The following is a 27,250-nucleotide window of genomic DNA, read 5'->3' as shown; positions in this document are numbered from 1 at the left end:
GACACCAAAGGTCAGTCTAGGTATTAATTAAATGAATGAGAACACAGCACTTGTTAAGGTGAAATATGTGGCAAGATTATTCTCATCACCTCAGCTGACAATTTCTGTTTTTTTTTAAGGTAAAGGACTGCAAAGATGAGGAGGACAGCTATACTGAAATACTTTCCTACATCTTTGACTGAATATAGCAAAGACATCTTGGGTAGGTTTGCAGGTAGGCTAAATAACCAAGATGTAGAATCAGTGGAATTATTTGTTATTAATGTATTTTTTGTAAATAAGCTATTCTGTGCTTTATTTATATTTTCCAAGTGCCCACAAATTCCGTAATTTTATTCATTATTCATATTACCCATCTCACAATTTTAAAACTGAAATAAATTAGCTTTCTGTGAGTTATGTTTTTTCAGTTTTAATGTTCTTAGACACTAGGATATTTTAAAATTCATGAACATTTAAGAATTTCCAAACATTTTCATGATTATTCCATTACCTGGAAGATGGCCTAGAATACATTATGACATTTGACATTTTATTTTACAGATGTTCAAATTGCTTCACTAGCTTCACTGAGAAGTATGTTTCAAATGAGTTCAGTAAGAAAATTTCAAACTTACACCTCATATACTTTGTAGTTCTGACTGGAAAATTGAAGGGGAAATAATATATGCTTCATTCACTTTCAATTTCTAATGGAATAAGAGCAAAAAAGGCAGGTCTTCAGGAATATGAAAAATGGAAGATAGAATCATAGCATGGTTTGGTTTGAAAGGGACCTTAATGACCATCTAATTCCAATCCCCTGCCATGGGCAGAGACACCTTCCACCAGACCAGGCTGCTCAAAGCCCCGTCCAACCTGGCCTTGAACACTGCCAGGGAGGGGGCAGCCACAGCTTCTCTGGGCAGCCTGTTCCAGTGCCTCACCACCCTCATAGGAAAGAATTTCTTCCTGATATCTAATCTGCATCTACCTTCTTTCAGTTTAAAACTATTATCCCTTATCCTGTCAGTGCAGAGTCCCTCCCCATCTTTCCTGTAGCCCCCTTTAAGTACTGGAAGGCCGCTGTAAGTTCTCTCCAGAGCCGCCTTTTCTCCAGGCTGAACAACCCCAACTCTCTAAGACTGTCCTCACAGAAGAGGTGCTGCAGCTCCCTGAACACCTTTGTGGCCCTCCTGTGGACCCACTCAAGCATGTCCATGGATATTAAAATACAGTTTACATATATACACAAGGACATACTGAAAGATTAATTTGAATATGGTAGTTGTGAGAGAAATGCAAACACCACAAATGAGGAAACAGTACAGAATAACTGAAAATGCAGATAGACTTGCACACATAAGAGATCTAACATAAATTGCTGTGTCATAAGGACAATCACTTTGTAATTGAATATATCACGTTAACAAATTGTATGACAGATACTGTTCCTTATTAGTATCCTGACCTAGGATGCTGCCCTCTATTTGGCCATCCATGGACACAAGCAACAGAAAGAAGCTAGGATTGAGCAGTATCTCCTAAGAAATTCTGGAAGTGCCTTGTCCTGACACTGGAAAACAAGTAACTTCTTTACCTATGGGTTTCTTAATGCTACAGATTATATAATAATTCACATTACAGACAACCTTCACACAGGAAACTGAATACAAGTATGAACTAGAGCCCTTCACGACCCACAAATCCTTATTACAACCAGAAACTTCGTTTATATTTTTTTATATTATTTCTCACAATCTTTCACCAAAGGACAAGCTATGCAAATGTGAAACTTGGATGACTGCACTGTCGTCTCCGCCTACTGCACTTCAGTTTTCAGAAGTAAAATTTCCATCTTCAGCCCCAACTGACTTCAGTCTCATCAGATGGGATCAAAAGAAAACATATGACTGACCCACATAAGAAGAAAAGAGGAATAATATGAAAAATGTCATCCTTTGTATTTTTCTCCATCTCTTAACGAGTGGACCAAGGACAATGGGAACAATAATTACAGGGAACATTGAATGGCAAAACTATAATGAGACAAACTCTGCAGTGTATTTGATACCTTATTAGCTTCAACAATCATGAATTCATAGAAAACAAGAGTGTCGAAAATATCTACCCATGTATTTAGACCCTATTGTTTGCAGAAAAAGACTGGTGCTTACATTTTGTCTTCAATAGTTTTGCTTAATTTTAATTTTTCCACAGAAGAAGCTACCAGAGAAGTAGAGGCTGTCCACTCCTTTATAGATTATTCTCTCAAGGGTGGGAAACCATTTTGAAGAAGAATTTTTGAGAAAGCATGAACAGTTCTTTCTCACCCTCCTTCAAATTAGTCCAGTTGTAAACCTGGATCAAATAAAGGTGCTTTTCTGAAGAAGTTGCTCAGAAAAAGGATCTTAACTTTCTACTAGCCAGTTCCTCATTCTTGAAATGAGAAACAGAAAGGAGAGAAAAATACAATTCCATTCCCAAAATGCAGGTGAAAACAAAAGGTTTACGTGACAGTCTTTAGACTAGTCTGGGAGCTAATATCTCTTTCTGAAGATGCACAGTGTTGAGTCAAGCCTCCCCTAGACCTCCAAGGATGGACACTGTGCCTCAGTACCCGGGCTGGAAGCAGACCCCGCTGGGGTAAAGAAAAACTGTACAATGCAGGAGGACTCTGCACTTGATCCAAATTCCAAATTACGAGAAATAAGCCCATCTGTAATACGAACTACTGCCAACTTCTTCCACAGAACAGTTATGTGGAAAATATCACACCAAGTGAGATAATCATTTGTTATTTCCATGTCTTTACACTGAGAATTCATCCAGATACTTTTGTGATAAAAGCCCTTACAAGTAAATGTGAAGTCATCTGTGATCTCTGATATACTCAGATCTATCAGGATAAAGAAAATTATCCTGAGTACTCTGAACTGAAAAGAAAGTCACTCCTTCATTGCATTCAGACACTATCACAAGAAGAGTTTGCACAAACAAAATAGTTGCCTCTTTCAAGGATCGGAGAGTTTATATCCTGGACCATAAACAACAGCTTATATTACAAGTGAGTTCATAAAAGCATCTATTTAATATTTAATGAGTTAAATAAAGCAACAAAAAAGCATCATAATAATAAAATTAAAATATCAGAGTTGTGAAGTATTGTAATGAATTTGCAGCTTTCTTCTCATTTAGTGCATTTCTAATTGTTCTAACAGGACACCAGCCTTTTGATACAATGATGAGAAGGTCACCAGGAAAACAACATATATACAGAATACCTCTGCAGTCCACTGAAGGAGAAATACTCTGCTGCTGTTAATATATATTTATATTGCAGGACAGCCAAAAGGCCTCAATTAGGTTCTGTGCTCCATTGTGCTGGGCACTGTGGAGACACAAAAGGGAACAAAGTCGAAGCCCCCAAAGGGCTTGTAGGGTAAGAAGATAAGTGATGTAGTGAAGAGAAAGGCAATGGGATGCATTCAAAATAGGCTGACTTTTTAATACCTATATCCATTTGTCATCCTTTCAAGCTGCCAAGAGAGAATAATAATCCTGACCTGATTCCTCAAATCTACCCTACTCTGAATATTGTTTCCAATGTTAATCGAAGCGTGGTTAAGAATTTTCTTTTTTTAAAAGCGATTCCAAACCACTTACATTTCCCTGGCTTTTACAAACAGGCATACAATTATAAAAAATTAAATAAAATGAAATGAGAACCAATATAAAACTACTAGTGAGGATGGGAAACACAATGAGAATTTAGTTATTCTAAGTGAAAATTTAGTTATTCTAATTCCTGCCCTTGATAATTGTTGGACATATTTTCATACAGACACAGATAATGTCCTCTAATTCCACTTCAAGAGTCTATTCCTGTCAGTTAAACATTATCTAAAAGTCCCTATGGAGGTGTTCATTTAAAGCTGATGCTGGCACAGTTTTTCGCTCTTTTCTAGCCATCTGGTCACATACTGAATTGTCAGCTATTTTATCTAAACCCGAGAGGAAGATTGAAGGAGTAAACAAAAACATCAACAAAAGAAATCTTAGGGTCCAAAGTAACCGTAACGATCAAACCTAAAGTTATGATTTCTTCTCACTCACAAAAATCAGACAAAAGAGACTTAATAAAAAAAAAACACCTCACAAGATTGCAACCTGAGGCTATTTTGAAACCCCTCTCCCTCCCGAGTCCATACACACAGCTGTAAACACACACTGAACATTCATATAGTCCTCTCTCCCCCGACCCCACTCTCCTAATAATTAATAGAAAATACACAGATCCATTTCTTTACATTCAAAACTTAGAATCTCAGAGGCTGGCATTCAAAATTATTCTGCATGCCATTCAATAAAACCTTTTAAGATCAATTTTTAAATGCGGATGCTTCAGTCCTACGCTTTCTCTGCGTACTGACTTTAAACAACAGAATGTGGAAGCTGACTGTCTCATTAAAGCACACATATGAGAAAACTCGCTACAGTTTCTGTACAAATAGACAAGAGTCCCACTACATTAAAATGAAACCAAATCATCTTAGCAAACCTCTTTTTTCCTCATGGTCTTCTCTCTTCTCTGCGCAACGTTGTTCCATCTTACACACACACTTAGATGTGCCATAAGTGCTTCGTTTAAAGTGCATAAAAGCTATCCACAGCTCTCCTAAGAATGAAACAGTTTTAATATTTTCTGATCCATGTTCCTGCCACAAACATTCACTGGCAGTATGATAGCTCCAAGAGCAGACATCTGATTCTTGACATTTAAAGATACAATACTGGTGAAAAATAGTGACGCTGTATTAACTGCAAACAGCTTGTGAGGGAGTAGGTGATGTACTCCTAAAATGTATAATCAGAACAAGCAATAATTCCAACCTTTTGATTTTTTATTCTTGACTCAAAGCCATGAGAAAGAGGAATAGCCAGATAAACAAATCTGGACATGTTACAATAATTGTTTTATGAGAATTTATATTCTATGGCAAAAGGAAAGTAGGTTGTTTTCCTGCTGGAGAAAGTATTAAGGTACCCCAAAGTTTCTCAGATGGATCTCAAAAGCTTTCATAATAAAATAAGCAGTAAATGAAGGCAAATCTTGAAATTACAGAAATCAAAGAATTTGTATCCTGGTAACATTCGGTTAATTGACATTGTAATGCTAAGTGCAAGCACTACGACATCAAATTCCTTATACCCCTACTGTGATTGCCTTATAAATTCAAAAAGTACACAGAAAGGTCTTATTTTTCTCACATGAAAAAATTAAGCCTGTTCCAACATGAACTGTTTCTTTGAAATACTGAATGCTGGGAAAAAAAAAAGAAAAAAGAAAAAGCAGATTTATTTTTAATTTCAGCAGCATTACCCCTTGTTTGGTGATCAGTGACCTCTTGGGAAAGTTGAAATATCAGAGCAAACCTCCATCCCCCACAAACACCTGAGACAAGGCAGAGTACAGTTAACAGCAATCAGTTCTCCACACTGTACCTGGAGGTACTGACATGACCGTTCCTGTTGACACGTCTCTGCCTTCACCACTGTCTGGTCCATGTTAACTGATGCTTTCTGGTAAACTTCACGGGCTCTGCTCACGGTTAAGGTAGAGGACCAAGAACTTTTCTTCATTAACTGGGAGTCCAAATTCATGGGCAGATTTGCACAGGTAGAGCATTTGACATCATTATTGCTTCTGGATGACTTCACAGTATGTTCGCTAATAGTGTTATAGGCTTCCATAAAGTATTGGGAAGAAGAACGATCAGGGCATCTTCCCATGGTCATGACCCCACTGGGACCATGATAAATGCAAACATCATTGTCCAAGTTGTCATCTGAACTCCACCATCCTGATGCATTGGATCTGGGCTTACCTTCTGATCGCCTTTCTTTACTCTTGCTGCGCTTCCCATACCTCATCGTCTGCGACTCCTCCGGGCTTGCTTTACCCCCGTTGACACTCCCCTTGGATGGTCCCTCCAGTGAATGGGACTTGGTAAAGAGCTTTTGGACAGAATGAACCAGATGTCGGATCCTCCCTGGGCTGTCACTGCGGTGCTCCATGGCAGTCCGCTTGTACTGCAGAGTGTGGTAACCATCCCGATTCAGAGGCAGCTGCCGCTCAAACTGATCCAAAAGGTTGGCAGGAATGCGGTTGGTCTTGTTGGCAGTTCCGTGGGGAACCAGAGCACACTCATCCTTGAGTTCATGGTGGGAACTGTAATGTCTCCGGGGAAATGTGCTGCTGGCAATTTGATCGCTGTAGGGCACCATGCACTCTGCCTGAAAAGAGTTCCTCTGAGTGTAGTAAGGGTGGTCTGCAGGATGGGGGTCCACCGGGTTTAACAAATATGGCTTCCTGTCTGGGTGGTGTGGCAGACTGTCACACGGAGGGTCACAGGCAACCCCATGATGATGACTACGGCTGCTAGATAATCCCTTCATCGTTGATGTAAAGCAAGTCCCAAAGTCATCTAATACGTATGGCTATGCAATGGGCAGATCTCAGAGAAAGGCCTAAAAGAATGAAATACAACAGAAGCCATAAGATATTCGAGCTAAGAGAAAAATCAGCATGTGCACATTTAGTATTCATTGCTTCTTATTGTAAAAATAATTGGAATAAACATTCTCTGATTCTTTTTATTGCTTAATCTTTTCCATGTCCAACACAGTGATAGGGGATACCTAAATAATATACAAGAAAAATTATCTAATTCCACCAGCTGGAAAACAGAAGCAAGGAAAGTTTTCTGATGAGAAATTCACTATTGTTCATGACTCCACAGCAAGGTAAGTATCAGCACCTATACTCTAAATCCTCAGTCCTGAAAACATTCATGGACAGGGGCCTCCCAGGAGGCCCTGACTGCTCACCTGCATGTTTTCAGGGCCAAATAAATGCATTAAAAAACATCATGTCCTTAATGGAGCACTTTCTGGTTACTTTGGGCCAATACAAAGTGTGGTGCAATTAATGGGAAACTTTTCTCTATCTTCAATGCACATCTGTTCATGATTCAAGTGCAGTTTTACTTGATATCCATGCTGTCTGCTTAGACTGGAAGCATCTCAAAACAATATCAAAACATCATTTCTGTAAACTCTTCAAATTAAGAATGAAACAATAATTTTACACTAATTCTGTCAAAATGAAGCCAAACCAACTGTTTAATAACCTATATATTTGGGGTTGGTGTATTTACTGTCTACTTGCTTCTATTCACACACAAAAAAAATCTTATTCTGATAATGCATGACTTGGTTTAATTTTCAGAGTACTAGGCAGTGTTTAAATATCCCTGCCTACTCCTTCTACTGTTAGGGGACCTGGTATAGCCAAAAGTTGCACATTTCTACAACAGCATAAGGGATTTCAACACTTAACACTTGATTGCAGTTATTTGGCCCTGAAGTGACTCACAATGTTATAGGCTATTGATTACAACAAGTTGAAAATGCAAATCTTCATCACAAGTGATATAATAACCACTCTGTTTGAGGTCAGATGTCCTCATTTCAGCTCTCACCACTAGGAAAAGTCTGGATGCAACTGCTACTGCAATCTCTGAGCTACTAATGTGTAAATTACAGGGTTTCAGACAGAGCAAAACATTCTAATGGTGCCATCTCAGCTTCTGACGAGTAGAGGACTTCTTAGAGGGTGCCCTTTTATACCACACACAACCAAAATGGGAGTCACTGAGCTACTTTATTCTTTTATGGCATGTCTAGTCACATACTACTTTTGTTAAATGTCACCCTTGAGATCTTTCTTGAAGTACGGATAGACATGCATAGCAAACAGTTTTCCACTATGTTCCTCCAGTGTTCTCTCAGGTAAAGTTCATGTTCTAACAGGTTGTAGACATTGTACCTACTGGCAGATTGGCAATAATGAAGTTTTCTAAAATAGCATTAAGTTAATGTAAGTCTGGAAAAGCATGCTCTGCATTTCATCAGAATATATTTTATATTTTCTTCTGAATCTGCAGTGAGCTGAAGAGGAGTTTTTTTCAGTATGCTTCAAAGCTAGTGTGGATGTCCTGCATTTCATTCCCCCTCACTGGGTCCCTGAAATGCAGAAAATGTTCAGAGAGGAGACCCTGAATTCCAAAAAATGAGTTTTCAAAATACCACAAAAAGCACCTGAAATATTCCAAATAGATGATCTCATTGGCTTACCTGAAGAGAATAATGGCCAAAGGCACTTTTAAAACCACAAGAACAATATATTCAGAGAGCTGGACTTGTCAATTAGACTGTAGTGACAATTCTTAGCACTTCTAAAGAGCATTTTACATTTCTACTGACTCCTTTAAAAATGTGATTTATTAGACTGTATAACAGAGAAACATCCAAAGGGATGTAGCAGTAGATGCATTTATTGAAAATGTGACTTGACCAAGAATAACACATCAAGAATACCAGTAAAGGATATAATGACCAAATAGAAATACTCTAGTCTTTGCTATCTATGAATGTCTTTCACACTTGAAGGCTTGTGAAAACAAGGCTTCAGCCAGTTAAGTTTTATTTAAATCCATTTAAAAACATGCCACAGTCCTCAAGGTGATCAATAAATTGTCTTAGGGCTAACATTAGACTAGTGTGTTATTTAAGATAAAAATAGTAAAACCTTCCCCCAAATATATGAGAAAGATGCAGAGAAGTACAGTAAGTGGGACATGCCCAGAACCAGTGATTTATTTTCTTTTTTTCATTACCTGGATGGCTATGAATTTTTCATTTTTGTGTACCGTGGAAAAAGAGTATATGTAGACAAAGAACTGAAAGGACCTATAATTTACAGAATAGTAAAGTCATGACAGGCAATGAGGGATGTCATGGAATTATTAAGAATAGGTAGTTGTATTACACTGATGGAGCTGGATGGCTGGGATGAGGAAACACTTGATCTGATTTATAGGCTGGGACAGAATAGTGTGGAACATCTTGAAGATCAAGATGAGCTTAAAAGATATAAGTATGGTTTGACTGATGAGAGCAGCAGTGTTACCAGCTGTGTTTTGGATGGACTGGCAATATGGATGCTAAGGAGGATGTGCAAGAACTCTTAAAAAGTGAAAAAGCTTATGAAAAGTGACATTTGTCTGTAGAGAGAGAAAGGGACAGGCTTTCCATAAATTGTGGAGGAAGATTGGCTAAGCACTGCTATATGAGCTTGGATGGCAAGTAGGATGGTGAAAATTTTTAGGAGAAAAGATAACATTTAGTTCTACACCCATTTTGAGTCTGAGCTGTCAGTGAATCTTCCATGAGGAAGTACTGGAGAAAAAAGCAGAAAATAGATAGGATGATCTGCCCAAGAGGAATCAGATGAACAGATACAGATAACAACAGGGAAAATATGATTGTAAAAGCAAAAGATCATAGAGTTGCAAAAAAGGGAGGATAAAGCTTTGCAGGGCAACTGGTATAAAAGAGGGAGAAAAAAGAAGTAGCAAAGACCAGAGAGTGATACAGAAAAATGAACCAAAACCAAAAGGGAGCAAGCAACCTGTGTAACAAGAAGCAGTGATAGTAAAGGCTCCAAAACCTGTGTGAAATTGAAATTCAGAGTAAAAATTGTTTATTCCCAACTCTTAGACTGGTGTATGCATTATGAGATATTTTTTCTTCTGCTGCTACAGCATTGAAAACATTTAGATTATCACATGCCAACTGGCTTAAAAAGAAAAGAGTATTAACTAGGATAGAGCTTCATTTTACCTTAACTATATTACTGCTGCTACAGTATTGAAAGTGAAATGAATCAGAAAAAAAACAAGAATGTACCATAGTACCTACCTTCCAGGAAGGGAAGAATAAGTATAATATGCTCTGTACTGAGGAAAGGAGTGGTGCTTTTCCTAAATATTTATTGGATAATTCTGCACAGAAAACTCCACAGCATAATTCCAAAATCACTCTCACACCTCAATCCTCCTTTAATATGTTAATATATGTCTCGAAAAAAAGCCTCTGATTCCATCAGTATTTTTCAAAAAATATGCATAATTTTCCATAATTGTGTTGGTTGAACCTATCAATCAATGTTTAGGGCAATTAACAGCTGGAGACAGGGCTATCTGATCATGTCATGAATAGCTGAGGGGAAATCAATTAAGATTTTTATTGTATTGTTAATTTTTGGCCAGCTAGGAACATTTAATTACACATGAAATAAGGCAAGATAATTGATGAACATACTGCCTATTAATAAACAGTGGAAATAACAATTCTATGGTCAGTAGACCAAAACCACTTGATGGCATAGGAATAAATGCGATGTTAAATAGATACAGCATTGTGAGCCTGAAGAATGCTTATTATTTTCAACATTCATGTTACATTTGCTTTTTTTTTTCTTGAAGATGCTGTGGGTAAGAAGGATATGAATATATTAATCCTTGCTGCTAACATGGTGTCCCTAACGTACAACAATTTGTTCTAACAACTTAGTGGCTAGAAAAATATGTAAATAATTCTTATATAATTAAAGTGAAAATGCATGCAAAATAACAAAACCTGAATGCATAAATTACTTTTACAAATTTTACTTAACTATATTGTCTACTCATGTGTTCCAAATTGTTGTTGCTCATGATGTAACAGTTCAAGATTCAGAGCAAAGCAAACTGCCATATGCATAATGTAAAGTGTAAGGCCAATAACTGCTAAGACAACTGACAGAATGGCAGTGATATCTATGTCAAGGTGTGCAACTTAATTATAAAAACACGGAAGTAAGATGAATATGAGAAGCAAACATGCTCTTGCAATTTGTATTAGCAATATACAGAAGGAAGGCAATGCAACTACGTTATGTGTGGTTACCAACAGAGACTCCCTAACAGCCAACCCTAACCCTAATGCCAACAGACACACCCTAAATAAGTGTCAGCAGGGCCTTAAATTTAATATCCTTGTCTGTTCAGAAACTAAGGAGTGAGAGATACCATTCAGTGAGTGAGATGATGCTTCTGAATCCTCAGTTTTGTGCCAGGTCCAGAAGCTGAGGGTTGGTACACAGATGGAAGGCAATGTAAACATATAATGTCATGTATGTACAGCTCTGAGTCAGGGAGGCATTTAATCACGAGCACAAATTGAAACACACATTTGGACCATATTGGTACTTACACCTCAGATCACAGCAGTCTTTTCAAAGAAATGCTGTGCTACTGTTTGAAGTGAGAGTATGTAAATTATGCTTTTTAGCAGTACTATTTGTAGCTGTGCTTCCATTTTATGCCCTATGGTAAACAAAGAGAGGTTCTCATTTCCACCAACATCAGTGACTTGCAGCTTTTGCTTATTTATCTACTCACATGCTATAGGATGTTCCCAGGGAAATTCCTTTCCCTGATTCTCAGACTTTTACAAACATGTGGAAGATGTGTTTACACTATCAAACTTTCACATGCTCCTCATGTAGCACATTGCTTTATCCCAAAGGTCTTGATATTTTGCAGCCATTCCTTGTGGCCTTTCTGTTATGTTACATCACATTAATGAAAATCTAGACATCAATAAAAGGATACATATTCTAAAATGCATCTATCCACATATTTCATTGAAGATATTCAGAAGAAAATGAGGCCTCACATTATCTTCCCAATCCATTTTGGCATGTAATATGAAAGATACTATGCCTTCAGTAAAACTCTCAAGAGAATGTCTGGCTTTTGCTTCCATGTCAGCAATCACACCAGGCAAGCAATACTTACAATATAATTTAATCTTCAACAGTCATAACGAGAAATGTTTTGGCCAGTAACTTAAACTCATTCCAAGTCCATTGGCAGATCAATAAGTGGGAATAACTGGGGAAAAAATGCAGCTGATCTGTGAGGAGTCCCTTGTGAATGGTATGCATACAGAAAAAACAAGAGAGGCAGCCCACCAATGATGCCATAAAAACGGATTTTTTTTTTTTTTTTTTCTGTCTGCATCCAACAATCATTAGTTTGCATATACTTGTGGTGACAAGCTTCACATTCACATCTGATGACTGTTTTCATCCATGTGCTTTTGGTGAGCAACTGTGGTGGTCAGTACCAGGGTAGTATGTGCCTTGAAGGTTTGGTTTTGGATTTATTTTCTTCATTTCTGTGGCTAATAGCGAGTGGATTCTTCAATAAGAGTGTCACTAAAACTGTAGTCACTAAAGGAACCTAACACATAATTAATCTCTGAGTCATATCTAAATGCTTTACAAGGTCTGCAAGAATTCTAGCGGTAATATGTCAGCAAAATTTTGACACAGAGTTTGATTTTTTTCAATCCTGTTAGGAGTGTGACTGGCAATAGGCAGGATAGCATGCAAAGACCTTGGCTCTACAAATAGAAATACTGAACTGTGATCATCTGCCCTTCCACTTTCCTCATTTGCACACACAATTAACAGTCAACTTTTAAAAAAATTCTGATCTGCTCCAGTGAGTAATAATATATTGTGTAATTAGGTTGCTCATGCATTTTCTGTGGTATAGGACACAGAGTCTCTCTGACTTGGTAAGGTACAGCACATTGGTTGGAGAGCCTGCTGTGAATTCCACTGCAAATTCAGAAGTGCCAATCAGCATTTTCTTCTCCCAGAAAGAAAACGACCAGGAGATTATGTCTGCATAATGTGCATGTAATATGAATTAAATTATCTGTAATATCTATTAAATTGAATAATTTGATAAATGTCATATAGGCAGTACTGAAGCATATACCTCATATACAAGTTTAGATGTTGCATTTTATCCTTCTTAGTCCACAGGATGATGAACTTTATACCCTTTTTTTTTTTTTTTTTTTTTTGGCAGTACTTACAATGAGTTTCCAGGATGCAAAGGAAGATGCTCCAAATTTGGAATGAAGTTAACACATACTTACCTGGGTTGCTCTCTTTTGGGTACCCTACTCTTACACCTGTTTGTGTCTCTAGAGATCTTTTATTTTCTTTCCTCACAGAAGCTTTCTTAAAATTAAAGGATTACAGTCACTAATTTATAGGAATTACGTCCTACAGCACTGACATCTCATAAAAATAGAGAGGCTATCACGGTGCATAAAACATACAGCATTAAATGATTAATACACATATGGAGGTTTCAGGTATGTATATAGACTGCTGCAAGTCAGTCAGTTATGAATGTGAAAGGCTGATTTTTCTAGTAGGAATGAGATGATCAGCACATAAAACCTACATTCAATGTGTGCAATGTACTTTTCCTGTGAAAGTCAAGTAAATTCATGCTGTGCGGTGTGGTCACATAATGAAAATGGACATCCTTGTATAAAAGAAACACTTGATTCTGATTGCAAGGACACTAATGTGACCAAGCGAAGGAGCCACTACAGCATCTAGTGACTGTTTGACAGTGATCCAAGCCGTTAATCTAAATCAAACCTTGCACCAACATTACACAATTCTCAGCTGCAGGGCTCACTAGCTCATTTTCTACCAGTTTTAAGTGCTCTGCAATTCTGTAGCATGGCACTTTTGTGACAGGAATCACAGTTAACATTGCCTCAGCTACAGGTTTTCATGGTATCAAGAGCTTCTCTACACATATCTTGAGATTACAATATTCACTGTCAAACCGAGAAACTGCCTTTTCTTAGTTCTATGCGCTACAGTCCACTCAAGGCACACCACACCAGAGTAAACATACTTTTATTTCTATGGTGGCAATGACAGTGCGATTATGGGACTTTGTTGGTCTTGACAAGCAATTCTCATGACTCAAACTGGGTCTAAGCTTTTTATTGCTTACTATTTAGAAACTGAGCTAAACATTATGTTAAATATTTATTTTTCCACAAAAAAAATCACCCAACCCATTTTAATTTAATGAAACATAGTTTTATGAGACTCTTTCTACAACTCCAGTCTTATTCACAGACCTTGACCTCATTTAGCAGAAATAGAGATTGATTTCCTTGAAAAATGTTCTTCCAAGTACACTGTGATCTTTTAAGTCCAAGTAAAAGGGAATGCTACAAAAAACATATAAGCATCATTCTATGCTTGCAGATGGTCTCCCATCTTGGCTTTCAATTGGTAGCTCTGTTTGAATGGTGTCACCCCTGAAAATCTGTTGTCAGCCCCAGAAACTAATGAAAATTAAGAAAGAAATTTACAAGTGTCTTAATGGAGAAACTTCATGGAAACCTTACAGGAGCTCTGTGAAGACCAAGGGTAAGAGTTGTGAAAACGTTAGTTTTAAGAGAATGACACTAGAGGGCTTATTGATCTTCACAGCTGGACAGCACATATGCTACCCTCACTAGCCCACGAGAAAGAGAAAAAAACCCCACAAAGCCTCAGTGGAAATGTCTCATATTGTAACCACTACTATGATCACCCTGCCTGGTCATGGATATGTTCCAGGTCCTGTGTGCCCAAAACAGGTTTCTCCAGTGGGAAAAGAGATGAGGCAGATATGTTCAGCTCATATCCATGGTCAAGGGACTTCTACATGTGAGAAACTGACTCTTGGAAGAAACAAAAGGCATCTCTGAAGGTATGAGATAAAAGAGCTCAGTCAGCAAGGCAGAAAGTTAATTGGTTTGGAAGAAAACAGTCATGCTTAGATCAAAACTTAAACTTACTCATTTTAACCTGTTCCTTCCGGTTCAATCCAAAAGTAGAAAACAGCAAAGGTAAACTTGGTTTGGCACTGAATATGAAACACCTGATTAAAAGGCAGAGAATAACAGGAATACTGTAACTGTTACCTAAACCAAGGCTGTAACATTGAACTTCCTGAGTTTAAGTTTTTTTGTGTTTTTTTTTTTTTTTAAAAAAACAATTAAAACAGAACCAAACCCTCATATATACTGTAGTATATAAATGCAGTTAAAGAACTTCACCTTATCTTTGGTGGCTATAGTAACTGAGTGATATTTGTTGTCACACAGTAGATGGAATGGAAATAATTTCTGTTTTTATAGCAATTCTATGAAATTGAGTTAGATTTGGTGGAAGTCTTAAGATACTTGCTCAAATCAGCTTGTCTCATTTCACCTCTACTGGCATAAAAATAATAAGAAACATAAAAATCTTTTCAGAGGAAAGTATTGACTACAAATATTTTTCATGCAGCTCTAGTTACGAAGAAATTGAAATGACAACCATTTTGAAAGTGGACTATTTTTCATAGAATTCTGTGAAAAATGTTTGTGAGCTATGGCAAACAAATCCTAATTTATGAAGAATGTCTGAAAAAACTACTGATACTTTCAAAAAGCGATTTAAGTTTATCAGGTACCTCATAGAGCACAATGTGACAGAAAAAGTAAGTGCAGAAGGGCAAGTCTGTGGGCAAAATGATCTTCCCCAGTAATGGCACAGGATAGTGGCTGCATCCCCTCTAGGATCTCAACTTCTGCTCTGAGGCTTCATTCAATTCCACCTAAACCACAGAAGCACTAGCTGCATTTAATCTATAAATTTACAACAACAGTAGTTGAAAAGTTTTTACAAAAACCTCGTAACAGTAACTGTGTTTATTTGGATTGAAAACAAAAATTTTAAAAAAGTGTATCTTAGATTTTTCTGCTATTACTTATGCCATGTAATTTGTTTAGACTGTGCTCATGCCTATTTTTTTTTTTTTTCCCCCCTGTGCATTTTTCAGTATGTAGATTCAATGGTCTGCACATAAAAGTACATTTAAAGATTGAAAGTACTTTTGCAAAGCTTATTTAAAACTCTGGTCATGTATGTTGAGGTATGCAGACAAATGGCATATGACAGGAATCTGATTGTAGGAATTATGCTTATCCAATTAAGAATCAGAAAATAATTCTATTATTTATATATACAGAATACTTCTAATGAACCCCTGTAAACACGATAAAAATTCATAGAAATAAATTTTTCAGAAGAGTGAACATGCCTTAAACATTTCAGAAATGGCTTTCAGAATAGCCTGTAAATCAGGAAGAGGCACAAAAACCTGAAAAAAATATTTGATGAAATTATTCATTATGAATAATTGTCTGATGTTAACTGAAAAGTAAAAATGAATAAACATGCTGATAGCTTGAATTGCACAGGTCAGCTTCGTCACGTCATAGAATTTAACTGTGATTTGTACTTGACTGACTGATTGATCTTTACTTCCAGAGTTTGTGACTGATCTTTTATCAGTTTGGTAACTTCACACAGGATTCACTCTGAGGCTTTGACACTGGGAGGAATATGGTGGTGGTACCCTCAGGTTAAGTGCCATCTAAAATGCTTGTGCATGTACTTCATGGACATGCTTGTAAGAAACTCAATTTCTTCTTCACTGTGTGCACTCTGTACAGAAGCTCACCACAAAGCACTATGCTGAGCTATACAAAATAGTAAATTAACATCTTACTGTTGAAGGATGCCTTACTTCATCATCACATGAGGCCTTTACACACTGTACATTTCACTCTTGAGGGATTACCAAAGCACCAGACTGTTATTTTATACTAGACTTGACAGAATGTCACACATTGCTGACACTAAACACGATACCAAAGATAGAATTTAAAGTTCTCTTTATATAGAGTCAAGAAGCCAAAATCAAATAAAATATAAATATTGTAAAGAATATGTCCATTTCACTTGAAGTTCACTGTATTAAGGGCTATGAAGTGAAACAGGAAAATCAAAGTGAGGAAGGGAAGATAAAGGAGTAAATGAAAAGAAGGAGAGGGAAGTGAGTTTAATTCTCTTTTTTTTTGGTGTTACTATTTCTAGCAGTGCCCCAATTGATATAACTTCATAGGTCTCAATGGAATTTCTCCTGAGACCAGCATGAATATCATGAAAGTGAATGGGACGAACTTAATATCTGCTTTTAATACTTGCTAGTTCAAAGTAATAATAAAGAATAAGTATTTTCCATAATATTTTGTAGGTACAGGTTCAAGACCATTAATAATACACTTTAGAAGAGAATGGTATTAGTAACTCATCGTTTCATCACATAGAACAACCATAAATTAAAAACGCTTCAAGGAGCTCCTGAAACTTATTTCACAATTAATGACGAATGATAAAGTGTATTTAGACTGGAATAATGTACACTTTAAGGTGAAATGCTTTATTTCTAGGTTCTACTGCAAAGCATCTTGTAATGAATATTTTAAAAAAATCACTTAATAATGCATTTTAAATTATTTTAAATTAAATTAAACTCTAATATTCTGTAAAAACTGCCTGCAGAGTAATACGTGTGTATTAAATATTTCCATAGCATTGAAAATACTTTAGGAAAATGGTTCTTTAAAAGAGAAACACCATAAGCAGACTAATATATATATATATCTCTCTCTCTATATATATATATCTATATATATCTATATATCTCAAGCTGGTGATATATGCAGAACATCCTGATAATTCTTTGTTACTTCCTCCACCTAATTTAATTTAATTTCAGGGATAATGGTGAGTGGATTCATACAATCAACATAAATTTATGTACTAAAAAGCCATACTCCCTTAAACCTGAATGGAAAGTACACAGCCTTTTTGCTTTATTACAGCTGAGCTATTCAACAGACATCTTTTCTTTCAAAACATGAGGTTCATCATATGTTAAATGTCAGCATTATTGTGTAAGCTCAAGAGAAGCCTCAGACACTACAGTTTGTCCTCATACATAATATGAGGGTTATAGAACCCATACATAACTGCTGCTGTGGAGCTGCAATTTTTTTGTTGACTTTGAGGACACCTTGTAGAAAGATAATCATTCCCATTTTAAAGATATGAAATAATAGAATCTGCCACATTTCCAAGCAAAGCGTTCTGGTAATTAGCCACTGATATAAAGCTGCATCTAAATGCATCTGGTATCCACTTCCAGCTAATAGCTCTGGAGTTTTTTGAACAGACCTGTTCAGAAGATTTCATTGTGAGCCACGTTTCCTCATGCTGCTGTAACACAGAACTATTTCATGCCCTTCTCTGCCACAAACTAAACTGACTGGATTTCTTCAATCATATTTGAAGGCAGATTTTCAGGCTTTTAATAACTCCTGAAGCTGCCTCTTATCCTTTGACTTCTTTATAAAATACAGTTCTTATCGCATATGCAATAACATTATGCTGTTATTTGTATATCTGTAGTAAATACAGATTTGTTTTTGTGAAGTCCTCTGTCTATGAAAAATTTGACTTAAATGTCCAGTAAACTTGTCATAACAGGGCTTGGGTCTTTCCCGGCTCTTTCCCATGAAGATCCTAGTTTGGACTGTAAACACAGTACAACACATAATATAAAATATACTGATTGACAGCTGTCTTCAGTTCACATAATAGATTTTTTTTGTTTGTTTAGATTTGAAGTGTTAATTTAAAGCAACAATTTCAAATTCTTGAATTCATGCTCACATGGAAAGACAGATTCACATTTTATCAATAGTTAAATTAAAAGCATTTCTCTTGAAACCAGTCATGTTAGCATATATTTCCACAAACGTAACTCAGAATCATACCCAGTGTTCAAGTAAACTCATTTTATTTTTCATTCATGTTTTCAGTCATTACTATTTGCCACTGTTAAATCTGTACTGCGTGGAGAAAAGGAAACAAAATGACGTTAGTCCCATAAAAAAGTAGCCAATCTAAAATTTCATGTTTATCTTCTTTCTTGGGAAGTTCAAACTAAACCCAGACCTAGTGATCACTATTGACTCTGACTGTCAGTCTAATTCCTGCTGAAACAGCAAGGCAGGTGAGCACTGGCAAAGGAACAGGACACATCACTGTTAGAAAACCTGCCCTACTGCAACTGTAATATCCAGTGGACTTTTAGACTGTACTATTTAAGGCAGTGCAGAGAAGATCCAAGAAAGGACTTTTGGATAGCATGGGTAGTTGCTTTCAGAAATATATAATTTCTGTACTAATAATTTCCAGCACATAAATGAAGGACACTGGTTTCAGTAATTATCTATTTTGCAATTAATTGAGCGTGAAAAATTTAAATATAAAGAAATATTTTTATAAAAGGCAAATGAATTACTTTTTTTTAGCTTACAGGTGACAGTTGCCTAAAGGATATTAGTAAATTAATTGTATTATTTTTATTCCAATTATAATATTTATGCATTGATAAACTATACCTATTTAAAGAACTGCTAGCCAATGAGTATTTAGAGTAGAGTTCAGTTCTGCAAGGGGTTATAAAATCCCTCATTATTATCAGAATTCATGAAGTGAAGGTAAAACAGCTGCAGAACACAAGTGAAGGAAGACACTGGTTGAATCTTGTATAAGTGGCAGAGTTGTGGGCTCTGCAACACTGTACAGCCACAGAATTTGGCCAGTTGCATTTGGAAATCCTTTATTTCCATCCCAGAATGGCTGTATGGAATAAGGGTGGAGTCCAGCAATATCAGGATATATATTTCTTTTATCCAGTCTCTTCCTTCTATTTTATTTCAGGTTTAAGGACAAATGCGGTTAAGGTGAGATGAGAGGAAGGCCTACCATTTTATTTTACTGTCTTCCATAACAGGTTTTTGGAGTGCAGTGTGAAACAGATGTATAGTCCCCAAACTCACTGAAAATACACCAAATAAGAGCACGCACATAGATCTGGCAAATGCTGTTATTCTTTACATGAGTGAGTATGCAGAATGTTAAAAAAGTTGATCCTAATATTTTTTTTTTAAGATAAGACTTTACTTGCTGATGATAAAGCTGTGTTCAGAAGGGCATTATATACTTTTAAACAGTCACTCCTCTCTTTTCCTAAATGGAAAGAGACTGGCAGGTCAAGGCCATATGTAGAGAGAGTTCAGAATAAAAACCTGGAAACAGCATGAAGAGGTCTGTGATCTCTCCTACCCTAGGTGAATAGGAAAAAAACACCAAGCCTGCTAAGGCTCTTAACATTGGTTTAGTTCCATAAGACTGTGATTTAAAGGGAAGTTTTTATGGTCTTAATACAGCTGTTAAGAGTGTGATCTCAGACAATTACAGTGCATCTTTGAACTCTACAGGAGAGATGGTGGACAGCAATAAAAATGATCTGTTAAGCATTACTTGCCAGGTTTCCTGCGGTAATAAGTTTTATACAATCTCCCTAAGCTGTGCACTCACGTCCATTCTTCCACCCAGCACTTTAACTCCTGACTTTAAATTTAAACTGTCGGGTTGAAATGCAAGATTTGTACAACCTCTGAAAGTTGTAAAGAGGGGCAAATCCCACCTATTTCTTGACAGTGGGAAGACCATAAAAGGAGCCTGAATCTTCTTAGAGATGAAAGAATCTGTTATTTTTGGACCTGGGCTCCAGTGGCACAAGGCACCAGGGACACTATGCAAAGGAAGAGCATGCCTTAGTGAAAGATATCCAAGATACACAGTGTCAGAACTGGTGGAATCTGACAATCAAAGAAGAGCAAAAGGCACAGAGGGCATCATGCATCCTCCAAGCTCTCACTTCTTTTTCCTTCAGAAAGCACTGGACTCCCAAGTACACTGCTTGGGAGCCTGGGAAAGCTGAGGAGCCCATGGACTGATCCCTCATCAGGTTTCCTGCAGTCAGCCCTCAAGGTCTGCCTGATGCAGGAACTATTGTCAGGCTCAGATGTGGCCAGCTACTTTGTTTTCTTTGGTCCTGCAGTTTGAATCCTCTGAGCTGACCGAGCATCTGCTGTTGTACTGCTTGCTCTTATCGCAGACCTGGGAAGTTTCCTCCATGTGCTCAGGTTGACATATCCTCTGTTAATTCTCACATCACTGGGAACCATGCAAAACAACATTTTTTCCTTTTGGTTCTGAAGGGCTGTGTGACTATTTGGACTGAATAGGCAGGTCTGTTTTCTGCCATTTTCTCATAAAATTTTGAACTCAAATCTGACTGAGGCAACCACAGCACCTGTAAACATGATTACACTCTTACAGGTCTCATAAAAAAATAACTCACATCAGGTCTGCACTTTTACAGGTTCACTTCTCATAACTTTTTATTCCCATGTCTGATTACTTCAGTTGAAGTAAACAGCCTGACTGCTGCTGTCAAAAAAAATGATATGGGAAAAGACTAAAGATATGTGTGGAGTAACAAAAACACAACCATGATTCAACTAACTATGCAGTCACTTGACACATACAAAGCTATAGAAAGTCACATTTCCCAGTCAAGGCACCCATGCTTTACTCACACAGCTACTTGATTTATGTAATGATAATGAACATATTAGGATTAGCACCTTTATTGTTTTTATCTTCTAGACTTCTGAAAGGCTTAAAATCTGTTAGTATCCAAGTAAAAAGCCAGCCCCTTTTCACACAACTTTCAAGGAAGTAAAAAAAAAACTTTGAGAAAATAAGTAAATTTCACAGTTATTTTAACACTATTTTAAAATCTGGACTGGGAAAAGTAATTGAAATGAAGTGTATAAGACTTAATCTTTTTAAAATGTAACAATGGTGACATAATATCTACCAGCCCAAAAGATGAAGCAGTCAATTTAATTCAAATTTGTTCTGCTGCTTTACATCTAACTTGGATACATAGGGCACTCTTGTGAAAGTAACTAGACAGAATGATAGAGAATTTAATTATGACAATTGTAAAAAGTATTATGCCTCTTTCCTTTTCTTGACAGTTCTTTTTTTTTTTTTTTTCATAGACAGAAACTCCAGAGACTAGAAGGTGCTGTAGTGGAAACTTTTTTAGATTTGAATTCAGCAGTAAAGAATTTTTAATGAATGCTCTAAATCCTAAATGGTACTAATAGAAACATATTAACCTGAAAAAAAGTTTTATTATTACATCAAGTCTGGTTGTCCCACAGTCATGAAGGGACAAAACCCCCAGTCTTTTATAATTTCAATTCCAGCTCACCCATATTCTCGTAAGTAGCTAAAAATTCATGGCATCTGGAAAAACAAACTGTCAACATTTATCAATCCTTGTTCCACATATTTTAAACCCTAACCACAGCGAGAAGTTCTGGAGGTTGCAATGTTCTCTTGCTGGGATCAGACTCAGGTGATTGTGTCCTGGGTGATGCCTGTGTTTCAGAGCACAACCCCGGTCCTCCCCCTGAAGGGACAGGTTTGCTGCAATGTCCTGCTCTGGTTAGTTAGGTGGGGCTGCACTCACTCTCAGTAGGCAACCTGTGGAAACCTTAGACTCGATAATCACAGGCATCTGCCTACTCCTTCTCACATGGCCAGTAAACCTGTTTTGTTACCAGATTTTACGGTCACCATTCTCCCATGGCCTGAAGTCCCCAGCAATTGTTTGTGTTGTTTTTCCTCAACACGAGTTGTGATTAGAAAAAAGGATGAGGGCAAGAATGCAAAGCAATTTTGTTAAAAATGCACTGAATAACAGTTACATTTATTGCTCTAAGTTGACAATTTTTGTGCTGTTGGTCATAAACAGTATGCCTGAAACCAAGATGTCATGGACAAAATTTACCTGGAATGCAACAACACTGCAGGAACATTCAGCAATGAACTAAACCTAAGGTCTCTGTTTCAAAGCTCTTCTAATGTCCAACAACCTTTGTGAAGCCAGAATAATTGGCAAATGAGTTTCTATTAATTGTCAGTAACAGAATATTTTTTGTTAAACAATGATATAATTTCTTCTCAAGCTGGTTGCAGTCCTAAATGAACTTCACAAGCAATATTATTTTCTTTTATGATGGAAGGGACATTATTCTTCCCTTTGCTTCCACAGATAACTTCAGCACACAGCTAAGTTCCCTTTAAGGTGATTTGCCCTCAGAAGTACACGCTCAGGGACACATAAGCAGCATTACAGTTGTAAAGAGTAATGTTCTGGTTGAAAGAGAAGATGTAATGAAGTATGATAAGAAACATGAAGAAGAGTGAGAGGAATATGAAATGCTCCATTGAGAGCTTGGCTGCCTTAGAGGCAGAGGAGACAACAATGCAATTGGCTGGCGGTATTAAACTACCAGCTGGAGAAAACCTTTTCTATTTCACCTCCCGGTCAGTTACATCTCATGGTACATATTTCTTAACTTCTTGGAGTTCAGGGTATGTAATGGCATTCTCTGTGAAGCATGAAGAAACAGAATGTACACAGCTTCCCAGAACATCATATGATACTGAAGAGATGAAGTGAAACAGGAATGTCTCAGTGACGCCCACAGGAACAGTCACCATCGCCAAATTGTCAGCGTGCCTCTGCAATGCCAGACCACAGCGAGCATATGGATAGTTTAGGCTCTCTGCCATTAGACTAGATTAGTGAAGCACATGGTTCATGCATATCTAGTCTAGCTTCATGTCAGTGGAAAAATTATTTCCACTTCAAGTAGCCTCCCGGACTTAGGGAAGAAGGGCTAGTTCTCGGGCAACTTCCATGGAAAAGGCTGCTGCTGCCTTCTGCATCCATCAGGTTCTGTGGTACCTCCTTCGAGAAACCCTTCATGTGATCTGCGATTACACCTCTGAGACCATGAACTGAGGTGTGAAACAGAGTACCCTTTCCTTCTGTCAAGCGAACGTGACTGACAGTTCTGCAAAATCCCTCCAACAGATGACACTGCTGGGGATTTTCATTCTGCTACAACCGACACAGGCTGTACGGCAGCAATTTGTGCAAACCCCGCCCTCCATGACCTCCCCAGCTGAGAGTGCTTTGGTGAAAGATACACACTGCCCAGAACCATTTGTGAAGAAATTCTCTGTATCATTTTGAAGAGAAAACTTCAAGTCTGGTGTTATCGGATATCTCAAGTTTAATTTTCTTAAGAAAAACATTAAGCCCAAGCCATATAAAAACTACAGGGTGAATAGCATATGTCCTAACTGGTCTCTCTAGAAACAGATTCTTGTACAGTCTGCAATGCTGTCATCTGTGTTGCAAATGACCAAGCCATTTAAGTACATTTTCATGTATTTTCCTTATGGAAGATTATACTAGCAGAAGTTTAGTGTTTAAATTTGCAGTATATTGACAAAACTAAGAAAACCGGAATTTACTATCCTGTATTGCAGTTGACCAAGTAGTTAACTTTTATCAGCCCTGAATGCACTAAAAATATGGTTATATAAACTGTTCCTTCTTTTGAAGCTGACCTGGTTATTTATATCCCAGTACATAACCCGTATTACAACTCTGAGATCTAGGAAGGTTTCCAACTAATATGCTATGGATATAACAGTGGCAATCATATACACACGCGTTTGTTCCACTTGAAACAAGAAGCAGAATATGAAATGGGACAAAAGTTAAGTAGTAAGTTAAATACTGGTTAACATATACAGCCATCATTCTGCAAACACACATGATTAATTATACTAACTTGAATAATCCTATGCAAATTAATCTATTTGCAAATAAAAATTCATAATATTAAATACTTGTGAAATAGAGGACAAAATGTTCATGCCAAACTCACAGTTGAATACAGTGCTTAAAACATTCTTTTAGTGTTTGCCTTCCATTTTTTGGCATATTAATTGAATTTTCTTTTGCACTGGCAGCATAGAGAAATGATTTCATCAAGAACTCTTTAAAAATTAACAATGAGCCAGAGGAGTCTCAGGGGAAAGAATCTTGTTGCAATGTAAATGAAAACATATGCAATGTTTATTTCTGGCATACTACTATTGTGGTCTATCTTATAGGCCAAAAATATTACTACCCAGCATACTGTAATTAGACATCTTTTCAATTAATATAAAGAAATGTCCTTTTAAAGCCAATTAGTCTTCATGTCAGGTATCAATGTATTTTTTCTTAATACTTAAATGTTCTGTAAAACTGAAAATAACAATTAACTATGTAAAATTTCAATAAAAGAGCACTTCTAACTACCTCTTCTCCGTTATAAACTTTAAGCACACCACATTGGGCAGGAGTTGAAAAAGAAACAACACATCATCATATAGGCCTGCTCTTCAGCAAAAAACCGCCATGCACAGTGTTCTGCAACACTGATGACATTCTTTGTTAAAATTATCACATTCAACACTGAGAACTATTAGTAATTTTATATCATACAAATTATTCCAAGTAAAATATCTTTTATATTTTAAAGATAAAGATCTGGAAACATTCTCTTTATTATCTAAAATCAGAACATAAACATTCAGGATTTAATGTATTAATTACAGGAACCTAACTGTTCTGGCTAGTCTTCACATCCCTCTTGTTTGTTCCCACACATGAAAGTTAGTCACTGCTTGCACAAGGAAATATTGGAATGAAGATCACTCCAGACTGGGTACACAAAAATAGGTATGTTTAAATAGGTCATAGCAAGATGCTATTGGTGGAGACTGAGCAATCACTTTTAAAAACTGTGACTTCGTACACTATATTTTCCTAACAGCTCTTAGCTGTGCTGAGCACCATGTTCTTGAGCATAATTTTAGCATTTATAACAAAGGTACTTCCATGCAGCTCTACTGCTGAAACCAGACCTTGCAATGAACATGAATTATACTGCCAAATTCTTTAAGGTTCATTTACACTAATCTTCAGGTGTACTGGATTAAGTTGTCACTGATGTCACTGTGAATTTCACCAGGGTTTGATGTGTTATGACCATGCATGACAAACTGCAAAACCCTGGAAGTTTTACACATATTGCAGTTTCTAAGAACTATGAAAATATTCTTGAACATCTAACATCTTAAGAATTATGAGTCTAAGAATGTACATATATACTGTATTGCCACGAGGCAGAGATATTTGTGGTTTATGCATTACATATCTTGAAAAAATCTGCTTGCCATATTCATGACAATGCAAACGCATTCACACGTGTTCTTACTCATCCTCATCATGAATATTCATTTACCCAACTGATTTGGAAGTACTGGTCTTCTAAATTTTAGATAATCCTTCAGAGGATTTTGCATGTGAAATGGAAAGTCTTTTTCCCCTGGGCAGTTGTCAGTGACCAGGATAAGGGTGAAACTTGCAACTTCATCCTTCATTCAAGACCACCATAATCTACGCATAAAAGGAATGAAATGAAACATGAGCTCAGCATTCTCTTATTGCTGTACATTACTCATCAAAGTATGTTATTCTGTGTTTATGAAAGAGTGTTTTTTTTTTTTATTTTTTATTTTTTTTAGTAAGGACTCATCACTCAACTAATTTCTGTCCTGAATTCAGAATTATCTATAGATTCCTTCACTGTCTTATCAAAGGAACTCCTAGGTGTTTACAGATAGGATGCAAACCAAAAATTATGATTCACAGTTTCTCCAACACCGTTCATTGCATTCCTCACTGCCCACCTGTCTTCCTCCTAACCTCAATGTAGCAACTTTCAAACAGCAGTGGTACAAAGCAACCATGAGGAACTCCATACGGACTCCTGTGAATCAAATCTTGACACACGAGAACATCCCCATTAGTAGGAATCTAATAGGGACTGGCAGGTATATTTGGAAAGGCTGCTTTAAAATTCTGATTGCTTGCACAGCAAGGAAAAACCCCCACCTCTTAAAAGATATATATTGTTGCATTATGACTACTTGTTCAGTAGAATGTACCGTTGCCTGTAATTTACTATTGCATTTCAATAGATGGAAAGTGCAATAAGAATGAATTTGCAATATAATAAGCCAGATGTAAAATAAGAAGGGAAAAAAAGAATTGTTTCCGCCTTTTACCACTTCTGGAGATTACATTTAATGTGGTTTTGGGAAGGAATTCATTGAAAAAATTCTTTGTCTGTGTAAAAGAAGAAGAAAAAAGAACATCCTATCAAGTGAGGCAACAAAACATTTTTACTGCAGAACACTTATATCACTAAAATATTTGTATCATTGTTATGCGATTAGGCTAAAAATAAATCTATTCATCATTTTATAATACTGTAGAAAACTATGTTTGCATGCAAATTGCTGCAACACCCACACCAACTTACGTTTTCACCCTACAGAAATATGTCAGACTTCCATAAGCATATTTATAAAGTCTATAAACAGGTTAGTATTTTATAAAAAAAAACCAAGGGCCAAATCAATACAAATAGCATACAATCTTCTGGAGGTTTTTTTAAGAATTTCAGTGAATTCAATGGATTAAAATCGAAGTGGACAGCAGACCCAAACCCTCTGTTTTACCATCTCACGATGCAGCTTCAAGTTCTCATTTTGGCCAAATTCATGTGAGGTCCAGAGAACAACTCTTGCAAGCCCGTGCTGCCCTTCAGGTTTTATATTCAAGTCAGCAACAGTCATGTCTGGTCTCTGGATACATCAAGCCTCCCTTTTTACTTTCTCCAAGTGTGGTAACCAACAAGC

The 27,250-nt window shown here is 36.9% G+C and overlaps 1 protein-coding gene across 1 annotated transcript in view; it reads right to left on the bottom strand.

The window, feature by feature from the left end:
• The window catches only part of DLGAP1 (DLG associated protein 1), a 403,111-nt gene that overhangs the window by 141,498 nt on the left and 234,363 nt on the right, over nt 1-27,250 (bottom strand). The window contains exon 5 of the mRNA XM_026842706.1: nt 5,485-6,510. Coding sequence (XP_026698507.1) covers nt 5,485-6,438 — 954 coding nt within the window. The 5' untranslated portion in view covers nt 6,439-6,510. The remainder of the gene's footprint in view (nt 1-5,484; nt 6,511-27,250) is intronic.

This window comes from Athene cunicularia (assembly GCF_003259725.1).
Source record: "Athene cunicularia isolate RWA chromosome 2 unlocalized genomic scaffold, athCun1 chr2_part1, whole genome shotgun sequence".
Taxonomy (NCBI): domain Eukaryota; kingdom Metazoa; phylum Chordata; class Aves; order Strigiformes; family Strigidae; genus Athene; species Athene cunicularia.
This window is presented reverse-complemented; position numbering and strand designations above follow the sequence as displayed.